The 19,617-nt window shown below is 40.8% G+C and overlaps 1 protein-coding gene across 1 annotated transcript in view; it reads right to left on the bottom strand.

Moving 5' to 3' along the window:
• Positions 1-12,207: 12,207 nt before the first annotated feature.
• Positions 12,208-19,617, bottom strand: part of LOC124593966 (galactosylgalactosylxylosylprotein 3-beta-glucuronosyltransferase P-like) — a 201,037-nt gene continuing 193,627 nt past the window's right edge. Inside the window, exon 5 of the mRNA XM_047132315.1 lies at positions 12,208-12,438. Coding sequence (XP_046988271.1) covers positions 12,208-12,438 — 231 coding nt within the window. The remainder of the gene's footprint in view (positions 12,439-19,617) is intronic.

The raw sequence follows: 19,617 nt of genomic DNA, 5'->3' as shown, positions 1-19,617 counted from the left end.
AGAGTCAATTTTACATTACATGCAAATCTAATAAATAAATCGCAAGTGCGCACTGAGATTAAAAAGTCGAGGCTGGCGTACACAAACAGTGAAGACACGACAGCTACAGGAGTTTTTGTTGCGCAGAGGCCCGCTGGATGTCCGTAGGAAGGTGAGTTAGCACGCTGCTGCGCCGGCCGGCCGACGGTTCAGGGACCAAAACATTTCTTTCCAGAGAAAAGGGATAATGGCCTGTGCGTTCACCTTAAAAGCAAAACCCGTTGTATTGTTTGGGAGAGCCCCAGCATACGCATTCTTTTGACGAACCTAGTGCGCAGTTTCAGAGTTCTCACAGGCAGGCAGCAAACGCCTAATTCAGATGCGATATATTTCCAGATTGGTTGGCTTAAACAGAGTGCCATTCTCCCGTTTGCAAGAGTAACGCTGATTGGCAGACTATTTCTGACGCAATGAGCCAGAGGAGAGAGGGAAAGAGAGTGAATGATATACCCTTTCGCTTTTTGCATGGAGAGGAGTCGTTCCGTTGACGCTCTTGTAGCGGGAACACATAGCGGGAGCGAGTGCGCTCGTACATGTACGCAGAGAGCGAGGAACAAAGTCTCTACTCCGTACTGTACTGAGAGAGTGCCTCTATCGCTAGCGAATCCGAGTGATACTCTATATTGAGTCGTTCACGATTAAGCGTTTGTTCACTGTGTTGGCCACGACACTTAATTCTTTGGTGTGAACACAGGCAGAGTATTAGTTAGCGTCTGTGAGCAAACATTGAGTGGCATCGCGGTGAACTGGTTATCTGACTTATGTACCACGCCAATAGTTAGACTAGTGGCAGATAAGTAGTCCTTGACTTCATCAAGGTGTAGTGAGAGTTCGATTGGCGAAGGTCAATTCAGTCTTTGTAGCTCACGGTATTATGTGCTACAGCGTAAGCGAGCCCCATCTTTCCTCCATTAGAAATAACATACTTCATTCACGTCCCTCCATTACATTTCTCACGTGACAGTCTCGACCGTACTTAGAAAAATTCAATCAGATAATTATTCAAGATGAGTAGGGGCAGCTCTCAGCCATTCTGCTGAGTAAATAACATTCCTAAAGAAAAGGGATAAAAGAGCTTTCCCACACTTTGTATATAAATTTCATTAACAGGATTCCTATCCATAAAAGGTAACCTCCTACTCCGAAAAGAACCCGGAAATTTGTGTATCAGTTTATAAATAAAAGTTTCACTTGATTTTCTAAGATTTTATAATAAATAATATTTTCTGATCATTTAAAGTTTTTCTCACACTAACTAGCAATACTCCAGTACCCAAGTATCCCACTAGTTTCGTAAGAAAATAGAATATTTTTGTGTCTTTTCCTTACAGCAGACGACTCCAGAAGATATTTATCGCTGAAAGTTTTTCAGGCATTTTTGGTACGTTAGGAGCGTCTGTTTGACTTCTGTAGTAGTGTGGGATGGATACTGCTTCTTGCAGGAGCCAAAGGGCACTTGTCAGATCAATCCGTTGCGCAATTCGTCAACATAACACCCACATACATACAACGTGAATATCAGGAATACGGTAAAACATCAAATCTCCAACATCACTGCGATTGGAAAAAGATCTCCTGAGGAGAATCATTCATCGTGACTGAAGTGCAACCCCTCCGCAAATTGCTGCAGATTTCAATGCTGGATCATCAACAAGTGACAGCATGCGAACCATTCAATGAAACCGTCGATATGGGCATTCAGAGCCCAAAGTCCACTCGTGTTCCCTTGATGACTGCACGACACAAGGCCTTACGCCTCGCCTGTGCCCGTCAACACTGACATTGGACTGTTGATGACTGGAAACATGTTGCCTGATCGGACGAGTTTCGTTTCAAATTGTGTCGAGCGGATGGACGTGTACGTGTATGGCGACAACTTCATGAATCCATGGACCCTGCATGTCAACAAGGGACTGTTGAAGCTGGTGGGAGCTCTGTAATGGTGGGGGCATGTGCACTTGGAGCGATATGGGACCCCTGATATGTCTAGATACGACTCGGAGAGGTGACAAATACGTAAACATCCTATCTGATCACTTGCATCCATTCGTGTCTACTGTGCAATCCGACGGACTTGGACAATTCCAGCAGAACAATGCGACACTTCACACGTACAAAATTACTATAGAGTGGCTCCAGGAACACTCTTCTGTTTTTAAAAACTGGCCACCAACCTCTCCAGTCGTGAACATCATTGAGCATATCTGCGATCCCTTGCAACATGCTGTTCAGAAGATATCTCCGCCCCCTCGTACTTTTATGGATTTATGGACAGCCCTGCAGGATTCATGGTGTCAGTTCCCTCCAGCACTACTTCAGACATTAGTCGAGTCCCTGTTACGTCGTGTTGCAGCACTTCGGCGTCCTCGCGAGGGTCCTACACGTTATTAGGCAGGTGTACCAGTTTCTTTGGCTCTTCAGTTTTCTTCACTATTAGCTACTATATTTCGTGAATTATATTTATAACTGTCTCATTACCATATTTACTACTTTTCTAAAGCTTTTTGAGCAGTATGAAGGAAATGAAGGTCATATAAAACATAATTTGGAACACTTCTGTTATAAAGTTTATTGACTTTTTATCTGGGCCTCACCAATGAAAATGAGCACCAGCCGCCACTGGACCTGAAACTCAATAATAATAAAAGTAAAAAGTGGCTCTGAGCACTATGGGACCTAACTTCTAAGGTCATCAGTCCCCTAGAACTTAGAACTACTTAAACCTAACTAACCTAAAGACATCACACACATCCATGCCCGAGGCAGGATTCGAACCTGCGACCGTAGCGGTCGCGCGGTTCCAGACTGTAGCGCCTAGAACCGTTCGGCCACCCCAGCCGGCAATAAAAGTAAGATACTGTATAACAAACACATTCAAGAGAAAGCACTACAAATTATTGAGGAAATCATATAACAAGCCATTTGGTTTTTGTTTTTAGGACCGTTGAAAACAATGACAGGATGGACACTAAAAGAAATAAATGCAGGAGGTAAAGTGAACTTGAATGGTTTTGGTACACTAAACGGAGTTTTCATGAGTAAAATATTGATCTGTCTGAAGCACCGATTTTGCAGACAGTATCTGTAGCAAGTATTAGATTTTGGCAGTGTCACATGGACTTTTTATGAGTAAAATATTAAAAAGTTGAATATTGCTCAGTAATCGATGGAGTGACGCCTCTTGGGAATTACTTGGAGGGTCTAGAGCACAAACAAATATTTCAGGGGCCAGACTGAAGTGTAAGATTTAATTATCATGATAATGAAAATCAAACGGAGATGGAGTGGATAGGAGAGAGTAAAGATTTAACAGCAAGACAAAGGTGTGTAGATGACGTTATGTAACGTGTAGAAGTAGCATGAAGGTGTATCTGTGAAGACTGTAACGCATGAAAAAGTCTAGAGGAGGGCTTTATGAAGCAATGGACGTCATATGACCACTGCAGCAGATGATAATAAGAATAACGATTAGAATTATTATTATAGTGGTGAAAATAAACTCCTTTTCATCGAAACTTTCTATCTTCTTTGAGATGTCGTTCCACCTCCGCTCACTCAAATATTTCAAATAAAACTTTACCATAATGAAGTTTGTAGTTGTACCTGATTGGTTCTGGGAGTCGCGCAACAAAAGATGTGGATCCATGAAATTTTAGAAAATGTAAATTGCGTATCGCGGTTTGATCACAGCTATATGATGTGTGATTGACTAATAAACTCTTGGACTCTTTCTCTGAATGACTGCAGACTCTGTTCGTATGATAAGAAAAACTGAACATTCCAAATCAGTAATAAAAATACGCCAATGGCGGATCGATGCCACTTAGAAATGTTGCGTCTTCCCCACGAGACAAGCTGAATAATAGAACTCAGAAAGACAATAAATATTGGCATAAACATGCGATGTAAATGAAAATGTAAATGAAGACAGAACTCGTTGTTAGCTCAAAATCAGTTCCTTACATTAGAAATCATTAACAACTAAGCCCACGATGCTTAAATTCCGACAATTGGAGCAGGAGCAGGAAAACAAATGCGAACATCCAGGTTTCTCCTAGTTGCATTCTGAAACGTCTGAAGACCTTGTCTTCTTTTATTGCACAAGAGTATTTTCTCATGAACTCTCTGACATTTCTAGCGATACATGAAATCTACACAAACATTCAAAAATAATTTCTTTAGAAAGATGTATTACAGTGCCCCTGAATAACTACAATTTCTTGTTTCATAGTGAGCAGTCATTCGTCTTTTAAACATCTAGAAGAAAAGTTAATATACGCAGACATTTCTTTTACTTGTTCGATAAGAACAATTTCACTAAGTGCACTGTTCCTCCATAATTAAGTCCTTGGAGCAGAGTAGCCCATCTGTACGTATCAGCATGGCATATGAGCAGCACAATGCTATCAGGTGGAGCGTTGATTCCAAGCACTTGACAGTTTGCGTGCGCGACGCAGTACTGGCTGCCAGTCCTTCCCAACCCGCATCTTACATCGCAGTCTGCACCTGATGTCAGAAGCAGGTTGCGTGACGTCACTCATGTGGCGCCATGCTTGTCGCCTTGATTGACTCAGAACCCCAGCGGTCCTCACAAACACAGTGTTGTCTTATTGGTTTTCAGCCTCTGTGTCCCCTTGCACACATGCAAAAGTGCCAAGGCTTCGTGATTTATGAAACATTTGTGCCATGGCATCAGTCTTTTGAAAGGATCCAGTGCTATGGTACATACGGAGTTAAAATACACTGATAAATACATATCCAATAGATAAAAAATTTGCGTTCCTTTCTTAACAATAGATAGCAAAGTTGGTACTTTTAGAAATGATTCAGTTACAAAAGAAACAAGTGCTCAGACAAAACGAACAGAAGAAAGAAACCCCTAGGAACAGGTTTCGCCTAAACGTTATGGTTCCGCGTCAGCGGTACACTACCATTCATGTTGCTTGCCAGTATTTTTTGAGTGTACTACTAATGTTTACTTTGTGAAGAGGCTAGTACATTATATAAGTGCTTGTGACTGTATTGTGTGTATATGGTACATGGCACACAGTGCAATGTGTTTGTATAATGATTTCACTTATTGACAGGACATCATTTTCTGTAATTTTACTATTTGCTCATTTTTCTCTCTTTACGACTCTCTTTTACTCTCCCCACAGAATAAATGTCGTAGTATTTATATGCGCTACGCGCAGAAAGTAGTCAACATTGCATAAGTCTGATGTGCACTTTTGCACACAGAGGAAACAACCTTATGCCATACGGGTGAAAATCTTTAACATTATAATAAACATAGAAAAAACATAGATAAAAGTGAGTTGGTCTTACTGCACATCTTCTTCAAATTAATAAGTGTCTGCATATGCAAACGGATAAATACAACTCCAGATTCTGCAGATCTTGTATCACTGATACATATGGATGTTGCAAATTTAATTCTCACTGCAAACAAAGTCAGGCTCTGTGATGTTTCATGTGTTTTAGTTCATCCGGCGAACACTACAACGAACATTCTCGTAACTGGTATTTACATTTCACAGTTTTTATTTAGTAGTTTTGTGTACATTGAAACTTCTTCAAATCTTTGTTTTGGTACGAACCTTGAATCTTATTGGTTCTAGGGTTTGTCAGCAAATAACCGGTGTGTGGAAAGCATGTGATGACATATGGTCCTTCATAAAGTAGCGCCCACTTGCTGTTGTTTTCTTTTCACCTGTGAAGATTTGAGGTGACTTCTGAGTAAAACCTAATATCCTACTTCATAATTTTGCGATTTTGCAAGATGCACTTGACGAGTGAGTGCGATTAATGCAAGAATTGTCTCCATTTACAGCCATTGAAGTAAGATGCATTGGCTGTTAGTAGTGACTTTTGTCTTCCTATTGTGATAATACAAACATTTGAAATTTTTTGATAAGTAGTGCAGCCATAGCAGATTTAACAGCATACAGCATCAGAAATTTGGAAAAAAACTCATATAATACCATCACGTATTTTATACGTTCAAAGATGGTCAGGTATGGACTTGCAGTGTCAATAGCTACAATTTAATTCTATAATTTCAACTGGCTAGCTAGACATAAAAGAGCTCAGTTCAGACTTACTAGTTTTGCTGATGAATTTTGCTTCTTGGCAGATGACATATGTGCTTCGTAATCAATGTATGTTTTAGTATATTTGGAAAGTAACTAAATAGGTTAAGTTTCCTTACACGCTTTGTGGTAGTGCAGTGCAGTCAGTCACGATGTGTGCACCAAATAAGTTTATCTACACTTTCAGACAGAATGCATACACACCGAGAGTTTGTGTTGGGCTGTCTCATACAGACCAGTATCTTATGGTGTAAGGTGTAATATTTGTTTCAAGCTGTTTGCATTATTATGTTTCAGCTGTGTTCTCACGTTGTGCCAATGTGGATCTGCTTCTTGTAATTCTTTCATGTTTTTGCACATATGATAGTATTGTCGATAGTTTTCGTCTCTCATGAGTAAAATGCAATAGTCTGTTACTTGTTCTGGTGTTCCTGCATTTTCGATTAGACCTTGGGGCAATCTATACATTGTGTCAACTACAATGTTTTGTTTACTTACTGTGAGAATTACTACAGATGACTATTCTTGTACAGATAATGCCGAGAGCGCTAGGTGCGGATATAATAATAGGCAAGACACATAAAACTCAAAGCTTGGTGATCCGTATATCCCTTTATGTTTCTACCATAAATGTAGAAACTTAAGTTTTGAATGTCCACACAGTAGTTAGTGTCTCAGATTCTGTCACAGAATAATAACACTGACATTCAGTGAGGTGCTTCTTCCAAAGCTGATTACTTTTAAATTGCAGTTGTTTCAAAGAAAACGCCCTTTTTTGTATGTTGCACATCGAAATTTTTATTGCAATTTATATACAGCTGCTGCGAAAATGGTCACTGCAAGAAATGTGCTGATCACTTTTATTTCATACTTATCCTGTTCTTGATTACTTTGTAACAGATACGAGCCCAAACCTGTGTATGAGGCATTACAGCGACACAAAAATCTTTCCTCCTCTCAGGATGACATAGGATATCCGAATTAACCAGTGCTTCTTTTATTCATTGTTGCATTCCTGCGTAGAAAGCCAAAACGCGTTTTTCCTAAATAAACCTAGTGATGTAGTGCTATTTAATAACGAAAAGCCAGAAGAAAGAGCAGTGACAAAAAATGGTTTTCACTGCTTCTTGATGTTTGAATGTGGGAAATTCTTGATTCCGCTGGTTTTACCATAAACTGGTTGTATTCCCTTTGAGGATATTACCTGCCCTAAAAGTTTGATCTTCTTTCTTGCAAACTTAGATTTTTTCATGATTGAGGTTCATTCGCCAATTCCATTATTGTACCCTGGATGTAAATGGATTCTGTTCTTTCTTTCCTTAGTAGGCGAATTCGGTGCGTAGTTCTGAGGAGCCGGATTCACCTTTGTCGGCTGAGTAGGAGTCCTACATGATTAACAAAGTTTTTGCCTGTGAATTAGGTTAGTTACACTATCGCGACTGCGACGAAAGGGCCACGTGATTACTGTTATGTCTCGAGCCGCGCCTATCTTCCTGGATTAAATCCAGTGAGTCGTGCACAGATATAGAGTACTCTTTATTTATCTCTGGAACTTGTACAAGATTTTCACGTATCTCAGACGGCAATTTTACTTTTAACATCCGCAACATATCACGTTTGGACTCAGGATCGTCCCAGTAGTGAATCATATGTAGATACTTTTCAAAATAACGTCTTCGGCTACCTTGACGTGGACCGAACGATTTTGGTACAAAAACTAGTTTTCCCAATCTTTCCTGAACCGAGCCACATCAAAGTTTGTTTAAGGAAGCGCTTTCAAACTGTTTGTAGTCGACACAGTTATCCGCTGTTTCGTTTGCACATATGGTACCTCGCCGTGTATTTTAGCCTATCACACAAACGTTTGTCGGTCTATCAAAGACCTAGGCAAAGCTGTTTTAAATGATTTAAGAAAAACAAAAAGGTGATCAGTCTTTTTCTCTGGGATGTGTACCTGAAACTGGCTTTATTTTAGTAAACTCTCGTCCAGTAACACAGCCAACAAGTTAGGTACTGCTCCTCAGTTATACAACAGGTTATTAGTGGGGAACTGAGCACCATACACATTTCCATTACCACAATTTCATTCAGTTTTCACGTGACTGGAACTTTCACTCGTGAGTACAACCTTTTATGAGTAGTGTCTTACACTTTCCTATACTTCTCTTAGTTTCTTTAGCAAATTACACAATTGTGAAGACACATTTTGTTGCCAAGCAGGCACATCTTTGCCAAAAGTTTGTTTGAGTTCATTCAGTTCATGAATCTGCTCAGTTTCTGCAACCTCATTGCTTGCAAAGTATTCACTCACCGACCATTGCACAGCTCGCTGTAACTCTTCACTAATATATTAAACAATGTGCTTATCTTTGTTGGTTATTCATTTGGAATAATTACTCCTAAAGATATGTAACTGGTCATCGAACTTTAAGGAGAGCAACGGTGGATGCAGACCGATGGAATTTTAGAAAATATAAACTGCTTATCGTGATTTCATAACCGCTGTATACTATATGATTGATTACAAACTCTTCTATAGTGAAATGTTCTACTTTAGACTGAAATGTATGTACCGTGTCATGCAGTGTGGAATTTCCACCAGAGAGTTTGTCTACATTCATACACAAAGTTTGGCGAACATTTGATAATTTTGACACATGGTGGCTTACGATTCTTGATGTTGTCTCAAATTTTTATTCTCTTGAGGTAATCGTCCTACATTTGGAGAAATGATACTACGGTGTGTCTGAAAATTACCTACACTCGATGAAACTTCTAAAATTTGGGTTGTGATATTTTCGTTGCTACACCGAAATTTATAGTCATTTCATCTTTAGTAACCGGAGTGGACATATCAATTCTTGAAACTTCCTGGCAGATTACAACTGTGTGCCCGACCGAGACTCGAACTCGGGACCTTTGCCTTTCGCGGGCAAGTTCTCTACCATCTGAGCTACCGAAGCACGACTCACGCCCGGTGCTCACAGCTTCACTTCTGCCAGTACCTCGTCTCCTACCTTCCAAACCTTACAGAAGCTCTCCTGCGAACCTTGCAGAACTAGCACTCCTGAAAGAAAGGATATTGCGGAGACATGGCTTAGCCACAGCCTGGGGGATGTTTCCAGAATGAGATTTTCACTCTGCAGCGGAGTGTGCGCTGATATGAAACTTCCTGGTAGATTAACACTGTGTGCTCGACCGAGACTCGAACTCGGGACCTTTGCCTTTCGCGGGCAAGTGCTCTACCATCTGAGCTACCGAAGCACGACTCACGCACGGTACTCACAGCTTTACTTCTGCCAGTATCTCGTCTCCTACCTTCCAAACTTTACAGAAGCTCTCCTGCATAGAGCACTTGCCCGCGAAAGGTAAAGGTCCCGAGTTCGAGTCTCGGTCGGGCACACAGTTTTAATCTGCAAGGAAGTTTCATATCAGCGCACACTCCGCTGCAGAGTGAAAATCTCATTCTGGAAACATCCCCCAGGCTGTGGCTAAGCCATGTCTCCGCAATATCCATTCTTTCAGGAGTGCTAGTTCTGCAAGGTTCGCAGGAGAGCTTCTGTAAAGTTTGGAAGGTAGGAGACGAGATATTGGCAGAAGTAAAGCTGTGAGTACCCGGCGTGAGTCATGTTTCGGTAGCTCAGATGGTAGAGCACTTGCCCGCGAAAGGCAAAGGTCCTGAGTTCGAGTCTCGGTCGGGTACACAGTTTTAATCTGCCAGGAAGTTTTATATCAGCGCACACTCCACTGCAGAGTGAAAATCTCATTCTGGAGATATCACTTCTTATTTCGTTTTACAATGTGTACATCTCAGATAAATGCTTTTGCAAAAGTTGCCCTTTTTCGAGTTTACTAGACGCTGGTGCTGAAATTTGTCACGTTTAGAATGCATATTGGTTTCACTCACAGCAGCATTAATATCTTCCAAGTTTAAATTCATTTTTATCTCGTAACATTTTACTAAAATTCATTTCCCACATTTTTACTTTTTTACAGTTTTGAGCCGCGCGGGGTAGCCGCAATGTCTAGGGCGTCTTGTCACGGTACACGCGGCTCCCCCCGTCGGAAGTTCGAGTCCTCCCTCGGGCATGGGTGTGTGTGTTGTCCTTAGAGTAAGTTAGTTTAAGTTAGATTAAGTAGTGTTTCGAGTCCTCCCTCGGGCATGGGTGTGTGTGTTGTCCTTAGAGTAAGTTAGTTTAAGTTAGATTAAGTAGTGTGTAAGTCTAGAGACCGATGACCTCAGCAGTTTGGTCTCACAGAAACCTACCACGAATTCCCAAAATTTATAGTTTTGATCATAATGATGAAAAATTGATGAACCACAATACACCGTTTTTATAATAACTGCTGTTAACTGACAATGGAGAATATTAACGCCGCTGTCGAATGACCACAATACTGACTGCATTCACTTCGATATTGGAATACGCCATTTTTTGCGAATTGTAACAAGATTGTCAGTCTTGGCCCAGCTACACTGCGTATTGTTATGTCTGTCGCTGTTCGCTGTATTGTATTTTATGAAGGTTGCGGTACCTGAGATAGAAAAGTTGTGTACTGCTGAGATATTTAAAAAGAAAAGCATAAACTTGCAGCCTAGTACCTACTTTTAGCAGTATTGCGCAATAAAAAGCTTTATCTTACCTTAAATCCTTTCATTCTAATCCAGATTTTTGATTTATTTCTTTCTATATTTTCTTGCTTATTTCATTTCATTTTTGTCTCTGTCTGAGCAGTTACAATTTCAGGTTTTCCCTCACTGTTTGTTCATACAATAAAGAAAAAGAAGCGAACAATTACAACAATTAAAACAATTACAGGTTCATAATATAGATGTTATCTAATGAATGTCGCCAATGTGAGCTGGCTTCCATTTCTCCTCACTCGAATATTTCAAATAAAACTTTACCCCAATGTAGTTTGTAAGCTATCCCAGATTGGTTTTGGGAACGACGCAACTGAGGCTGTGGACCGATGGAATTTTAGAAAATGTAAATTGCATAGTGTGAATTGCTAACCACTATATGTTGTTATGATAGATTACAAACTTTCAGACTTCTTCTCTGAATAACTGCAGGTACTGGTCGTGTGATAAACAAGAATTAACATTATGGTTTATTAATAAAATCACGCCAGTGGCGTATTGGTGGCACATCGAAATGTTGTTTCCTCCCCGCGATAAAAGCTGAGAGCCATAACATTTAACACAATAAGTACTGGCACAAACATGTGATCTGGTGGATGTAATAATGATACAATAGGTAGGTAGCTCAGAATCAGTTCCTTACATTAGAAGTCATTCACAACTACAGCCCACGATGCTTACATTATAACAACTGGAGTAGGAAAAACAAATGGGAAGACCCAGGCTTCTCCTAGCACTGTCTAAAAAGATTTGAAGGCTGCACCTTCTTCTCTTACACGAGTATTTACGCACGATGTCTCTGACGTTTGCATCGACACCCGAAATCTTTACATACATACAAAAAACTATTTTTTTTTAGAAAGGGGTATTACACTTCACATGAAAAGAGTGAAAGATAAGTCTTCTCTTAAACTGAAAAACAGATATATAAATAATTTAAAGATATCAAACACCTCATTTTAATAGCGTTCATTATTTCAATAAACTTTTTAGACTCTTTTACTAAAACTTTAATGTATCAAATAGGCCTATGCAAGACACATATTTTTGTCCATCCTTCAGTACAGTGTACTGCATGATTTTGGATTTGATAGTTAAATATTTTTCTGTTACCTTGGTGCAGTTGTTGGCTTTTAGTTCTATTTCACGGGGCTCAAATGGCGCCAAACTTTTCAAAAAACGATCTTCTTCAAAACCAACCTTGTATGGCATCAAAGCGTTTGGTCTCTGTAAATGAGAAGTTACAGAACTTTTACACAAATACTCTAGCATTTCTTGTAGTATATGTACAACAATGTGTAAGTGTGGAGCAGATAAGTAACAAAACAAACATTATTTTTCATTCTCAGGATGTAGTTACGTTTGAGCAATTTAGCTTCCGCAGGTATACTCAAAAACTTCTTTGTTTCCAAAAACAGCTGCTACAAATAATTAACTACACTTCTGTCTTTCTCTATATGCTACGGAAATGTTAGCTTGCCTTACCTGCAGCAAGAATTCTACACTGACCGCAAAACCTGCCATATCAACAGGAAACTTGCGTCCACCAATCCAACCATCATAGAAGCCCTTAAACTTGCCATCTGCAACCACAGGTGTGCTGATACCATAATCTGTGACTAAGCCTACAGGCCACATTGCTACTCTCTCAGTAGATCGCATCTATAAAAAGTAGAAGACACTGATTATAGAAAATATTGTATCCCATGAAGTATCATTAGACTACAATCAGACATCTCTAACACACACCAAGTGAAACTGTCAGATACAAGTGGAGGAATGGATAAGAAGGGTGTAAACAAAGAGATTGTGGCTGAAGAGGGGGTAAAGGCACTGAAGAAAAGATTGAGAATTTAGGTAAGCTATGATTCAGTTACTCATAACATTAGGTGTGCGTCTTGCTTTGGTTAACACCTCGCCATAAATTACACAACTGCTACTTTCAGAATATTAATAACCGCACGAAGAGTGGTAAATGGACAAATGTGGTACCAAATTGTCCAGAGTGAGTTACAGTTCCGCAAAAAAAAGAGGTGAGATAAGAAGAAACTTAATTACTGATTTCAGGAAATTTCTTGCCTTGAATCCAGCAGCCTCTTCTCTGTGACTACTGTTACTTTCTTTTTCTTCTTTGTCCGTTTGAGTTGGAAGCATGGGTGAATATTTTTGAATTATCAGAGAAGTTTCTTTTTCCTATTGCCACTAACATCCAGATTTATGCTCCTCTCCTCTTGGTTTGAGGCCCAAAGATGCTTTTTAGAATAACATGAAGCGAATCATGTGACACTGTGGTTGTTCCTGCTCGTTCAGAAGGAGAGAATGCGGAAAATTGTACTCCATTGTACGTTTTCTTTGCCTAGTCGAGTCGATGCCTCTGCCAATAAAAGAGTCAAGCGCTGCTCCTTACCACAAAGCGGGGGCAGGTGTTTAGGTATAATTGTGCTGTAGACCTTGATAGATGAGTATGCTTATTCCTTGGGTACATCAAGTTAAGGTGCGTTCAATGAGATATCCCTTTCTTAAACGTGATAGTATAAGTCCTTTCATATTAATTAATTACATCCATTTTGAGGAATTTGTATGCGATGGTTAATTAACTTGTAAGTAAAATAAGATTTGTTATCCTGATTTGTTCAATAGAGGTAAATGTTCCTGTGATGATTTCGCATTTACTTGTGACAAACTCTCTAGGAGGAGGAGACTTAACAGTAGAATAAATTTGCTAGCTTTCACGGTTGTTGGTCGCACGTGTATCCCTCGCAGTGTTGTCACCGTTCGTTGTCCTTTACATTCTCGCATTCAAAGAATTCTTATCACAATCACTCTATCATGGGGAGGTTTAGGTGTTTCCGGTAACGTACATTTTACTACGAGCAGATCGCTCCCTTGGTGTGAGGTTTGAGCACAACGTGGTGACCAAGCTGCGCCAGTCGATGAACGAACTGTTACATTAGATACAACTCCATTTTTAGAGTTCAAGGAATGGCGATTTCGCGGTCTCCACATTTTATGATAACTTTTGGTACATTCAACGTACCTTGCCCCCAGGAGATGATCTCCTCTCATTTAGCGTTCAACACTTTCCAACTCAGCTGCATTTTCCCATCTATTGAGAACAGAAACTACGTTTGCATCTCCTGTTTTGGTATAACCATTGCCTACACATCTTAATTTTAAAGATCAAGTTTGAAATTTACTATTATTATTTGTTCCTCTATAACTGATTATTTCTTCACCTATCGCTGTGAGAGTCTTCACTGGTGGCTGGTTATTTCATTTTGTTTCACTGACAGTGTGTTTACGGAAGCATAGTTCGTCTGAATATTATCCCTAATGCTGGACAATTGTCTTTTGCGCAGAGTGACGCATTAAGTAATAAATTATTGACTCTGTGGAATATACTTACTCATTTGAATTCTTAACTTGAAAAAACAAAGCACGTGCTAGAATTGTATGAGGATTGAGTCAGACACAGATGAATAACAACAGATCACTAACACGTTTCCACCCCACGTGGTCGTAGCGCATTCCATTTTTTTCAGTAATGACTAATTCTAGGGCAAAAGCTTTCTCGTTTATTTAAGGATCGGTACGATCATTGTAGATGCAGTGGGCGACTTTGTTGTATAAAGAAAGGAGGCTAAGAAATGAATTTTTCTCTCAGTAAGCGAAATTTAACCAACTACATCTACATGGTTACTCTGCAATTCACACTTAAGTACCTGGCAGAGGGTTCATCGAACCATTTTCGTACTACTTCTCTACCATTCCACTCTCGAATGGCGCATGGGGAAAAGGAACACCTAAATCTTTCCGTTGGAGCTCTGATTTCTCTTATTTTATCATGATGATCATTTCTGCCTACGTAGGTGGGTGTCAACAAAATATTTTCGCATTCGGAAGAGAAAGATGGTGATTGAAATTTCGTAAATAGATCTCGTCGCAAAGAAAACCGACTTTTTTTCAGTGACTGCCACCCCAACTCGCGTAACATATCAGTGACACTCTCACCCCTACCGCGCTATAACACGAAACGTGCTGCCCTTCTTTGCACTTTTTCAATGTCCTCCGTCAATCCTACCTGGTAAGGATCCCACACTGAGCAGCGATATTCCAGGAGAGGACGGACAAGTGTAATGTAGGCTGTCTCTTTGGTGGGTTTGTCGCATCTTCTATGTGTTCTGCCAACAAAGCGCAGTCTTTGTTTCGCGTTCCCCACAATATTATCTATGTGGTCTTTCGAATTTAAGTCACTCGTAATTGTAATTCCTAGGTATTTAGTCGAATTGACAGTCCTTAGGTTTGTGCGATTTATCGTATACCCTAAATTTATGGGATTTCTTTTATTACCCATGTGGATGACCTCGCACTTTTCTTTGTTTAGTGCCAATTGCCACTTTTCGCACCATACATAAATTCTCTCTAGATCATTTTGTGATTGGAATTGATCGTCTGATGATTTTACTAGACGGTAAATTACAGTGTCATCTGCAAACAATCTAAGGGGGCTGCTCAGATTATCACCTAGATCATTTATGTAAATCAGGAACAGCAGAGGGCCTATGACACTACCTTGCGGAACGCCAGATATCACTTCTGTTCTGCTCGATGATTTACCGTCTACCACTACGAACTGTGACCTCTCTGAGAGGAAATCACGAATCCAGTCGCACAACTGAGACGATGCTCCATATGCACGCAATTTGATTAATAGTCGCTTGTGAGGAACGGTATCAAAAGCCTTCTGGAAATCTAGAAATATGAAAGCGATCTGAGATCCCTTGTCGACAGCACTCATTACTTCATGGGAATAAAGAGCTAGCTGCGTTGCACAAGAACGATATTTTATGAATTCGTTTTGGTTATGTATCAACAAGTCATTTTCTTCAAGGTGATTCATAATCTTCTAGTACAGTACATACTCCAAAATCCTACTGCAAATTGAGGTCAGTGATATGGGTCTGTTATTCAGTGGGTTACTCCTATTTCCTTTCTTGTATATTGGTGTTACCTGTGCTACTTTCCAGTCTTTAGGAACAGACCTTTCGTCAAGTAAGCGGTTGTATATGATTGCTAAGAAAGGCGCTATTGTGTCTGCATACTCTGAAAGGAACCTGATTGGTATACTATCTGAACCGGAAGACTTGCCTTTCTTAAGTGATTTGAACTATTTCGCAACACCTAAGATATCTACTTTTATGTCACTCATACTAAGGGCTGTAATGGTTTCGAATTCTGGAATATTTACTTCGTCTTCTTTCGTGAAGGAATTACGGAAAACTATACTTAGTAACTCCGCTTTCTTGGCACCATCATCGGTAACATTTCTATCGCTATCGCTATCGCGCAGTGACGGTATTGACTGTTTTTTGCCAATGGTGTACTTTACATACGACCAGAATCTCTTTGGGTTTTCTACCATATTTTGAGACAATGTTTCATTGTGGAAACTATTAAAAAGTCAAATTTCGAGCTTCCGTGAAACTTAACCAGTCTTAGAGATTTTGCGTTCTTCTGAATTTGGCATGATTTTTTCGCTGCTTCTGCAACATTGTTCTGACGTGTTTTGTGTACCATGGTGGATCAGTCCCGTCTATCAATAACTTACGCGGTATGAATCTATCTCTTGCTGTCGATAGTGTATCTTTGAATTTGAGCCATACATGGTCTACACTTACATAATTAGCTTGGAAGGAATAGAAACTCTCTCTTAGAAAGGCATCAAGCGAATTTTTATCTGCTGTTTTAAATAGATATATTTTGCGTTTATTTTTAGTGATTTCGGTTGATACAGTTATGAGCCTTGCGACAATGACCTTGTGTTCATTAATCCTTGTATCCGTCATGATGCCCTCTTATTAGATCAGGGTTATTTGTGGCTAAGAGGTCAAGCGTGTTTTTGCAACCATTTACAATTCGTGTGGGCTCATGAACTAATTGTTCAAAGTAATTCTCAGATAAAGCATTTAGTACAATTTTGGAAGATGTTTTCTGTGTACCACCGGCTTTGAACATGTATTTTCACCAACAAATCGAGGGTAGATTGAAGTCTCAACCAATTATAACTGTTTGAGTGGGGTACTTATTTGTAATGAGATTCAAGTTTTGTTTGAACCGTTCAGCTATTATATCATCTGAGTCGGCGGGTCGGTAGAAGGAGCCAATTATTATTTTGGTACGGCTTTTGAGTATAGCCTCTACCCATAGTAATTCGCAGGAACTAACTATTTCAACTTCACTACAAGATAAACTACTACTAACAGACACAAACACGCCACCGCCTACTTTATTTAATCTGTCCTTTTTGAACACGGTTTGCGCCTCTGTAAAAATTTCGGCAGAATTTATCTCCCGCTTTAGCCAGCTTTCTGTTCCTATAACGATTTCAGATTCAGTGCTTTCTATCACCGCTTGAAGCTCTGGTACTTTTCCAACACAGCTACGACAATTTACAACTACAATACCGACGGTTGCTTGGTCAATTCTCGTCTTTTCTTTGCCCTGTACCCTTTGAAATTGGAGTCCTGAAAAACCGCCCAGTCCACGCCATACAGCCCCACTCATGGCCAACGTAAAGTCCCGAGCGACTGGAAAAAAGCGCAGGTGACGCCTGTATATAAGAAGGGTAGAAGGACGGATCCTCAAAATTACAGACCAATATCCTTAACATCGGTTTGTTGCAAGATTCTCGAACATATTCTCAGTTCGAATATAATGAATTTCCTTGAGACAGAGAAGTTACTGTCAATGCGTCAACACGGCTTTAGAAAGCATCGCTCCTGCGAAACGCAACTCGCCCTTCTTTCACTTGATATCTTGCGAACCATGGATGAAGGATATCAGACGGATGCCATATTCCTTGACTTCCGGAAAGCGTTTGACTCGGTGCCCCACTGCAGACTCCTAACTAAGGTACGAGCATATGGTATTGGTTCCCAAGTATGTGAGTGGCTCGAAGACTTCTTAAGTAATAGAACCCAGTACGTTGTCCTCGATGGTGAGAGTTCATCGGAGGTGAGGCTATCATCTGGAGTGCCCCAGGTAAGTGTGGTAGGTCCGCTGTTGTTTTCTATCTACATAAATGATCTTTTGGATAGCGTGGATAGCAATGTGCAGTTGTTTGCTGATGATGCTGTGGTGTACGGGAAGGTGTCGTCATTGAGTGACTGTAGGAGGATACAAGATGACATGGACACGACTTGTGATTGGTGTAAAGAATGGCAGCTAACTCTAAATATAGATAAATGTAAATTAATGCAGATGAATAGGAAAAAGAATCCTGTAATGTCTGAATATTCCATTAGTAGTGTAGCGCTTGACACAGTCACGTCGATTAAATATCTGGGCGTAACATTGCAGAGCGATATGAAGTGGGACAAGCATGTAATGGCAGTTGTGGGGAAGGCGGATAGTTGTCTTCGGTTCATTGGTAGAATTTTGGGAAGATGTGGTTCATCTGTAAAGGAGACCGCTTATAAAACACTAATACGACTTATTCTTGAGTACTGCTCGAGCGTTTTGGATCCCTATCAGGTCGGATTGAGGGAGGACATAGAAACAATTCAGAGGCGGGCTGCTAGATTTGTTATGGCAGTTTTAATCATCTCGCGAAATGCTTCAGGAACTCGGGTGGGAGTCTCTAGAGGAAAGGAGGCGTTCTTTTCGTGAATCGCTACTGAGGAAATTTAGGGAACCAGCATTTGAGGCTGACTGCAGTACAATTTTACTGCCGCCAACTTACATTTCGCGGAAAGACCACAAAGATAAGAGAGACTAGGGCTCGTACAGGGGCATATAGGCAGTCATTTTTCCCTCGTTCTGTTTGGGAGTGGAACAGGGAGAGAAGATGCTAGTTGTGGTACGAGCTACCCTCCGCCACGCACCGTATGGTGGATTGCGGAGTATGTATGTAGATGTAGATGTACCCGTGTAGCCGCCTCCTGTGTGTAGTGGACACCTGACCTATTTAGCGGAACCCGAAACACCACCAACCTATGGCGCAAGTTGAGGAATCTGCAGCCTACACGGTCGCAGAACCGTCTGAGCCTCTGATTCAGACCCTCCACTCGGCTCTGTACCAAAGGTCCGCAATCGGTCCTGTCGACGATGCTGCAGATGGTGAGCTCTTCCTTCACCTCGCTAGCAAGACTGACAGTCTTCACCAGATAGCCGCCGGAAACCAGAGAGAATCTCTTCCGATCTATAGAGCCACCACCTGCAGTTGGCAGCACCCTGTACCCTTCATGGCATCCGGAAGGATCCTTTCTACATCTTGTTTGACTCCCCCTGGTATGCAGACGGAGTGCACATTGGCTTTCTTCCCGTCCTTAGCAGCCGGCCGCTGTGGCCGAGCGGTTCTAGGCGCTTCAGTTCGGAACCGCGCTGCTGCTACGGTCGCAGGTTCGAATCCTGCCTCGGGCATGGATGTGTGTGATGTCCTTAGGTTAGTTATGTTTAAGTAGTTCTAAGTTCTAGGGGACTGATGACCTCAGATGTTAAATCCCATAGTGCTCAGACGCATTTGAACCATTTGAGCTCACCGACCGTTTCGTCAACATACGAGATGAACACGCCAACTGCTATCACGCGGTTTTCCAGGAACGTTACTCTGTGGATGGGGAGTCAAAACAAGCGAGCGCATGCCTCAACTTATCTGTAGATACTCGAGCTATTTTGGAAAAAAAGACGGTCAAAGTTGTCGAGGTAATTTTTGTACCTTTTACTGCATGATACGCTAAGACGAAATGGCGTCTCTGTGGTTAACGCCGTGCCTTCTTAATTTTGCGCCCCATGTTCGATAGCCGATTATTGTTTTTATTTATTTTATGTTATTTTTATTCT

The sequence above is a fragment of the Schistocerca americana genome, chromosome 2 (genome assembly GCF_021461395.2).
Source record: "Schistocerca americana isolate TAMUIC-IGC-003095 chromosome 2, iqSchAmer2.1, whole genome shotgun sequence".
In the NCBI taxonomy this organism is placed as follows: Eukaryota; Metazoa; Arthropoda; class Insecta; order Orthoptera; family Acrididae; genus Schistocerca; species Schistocerca americana.
This window is presented reverse-complemented; position numbering and strand designations above follow the sequence as displayed.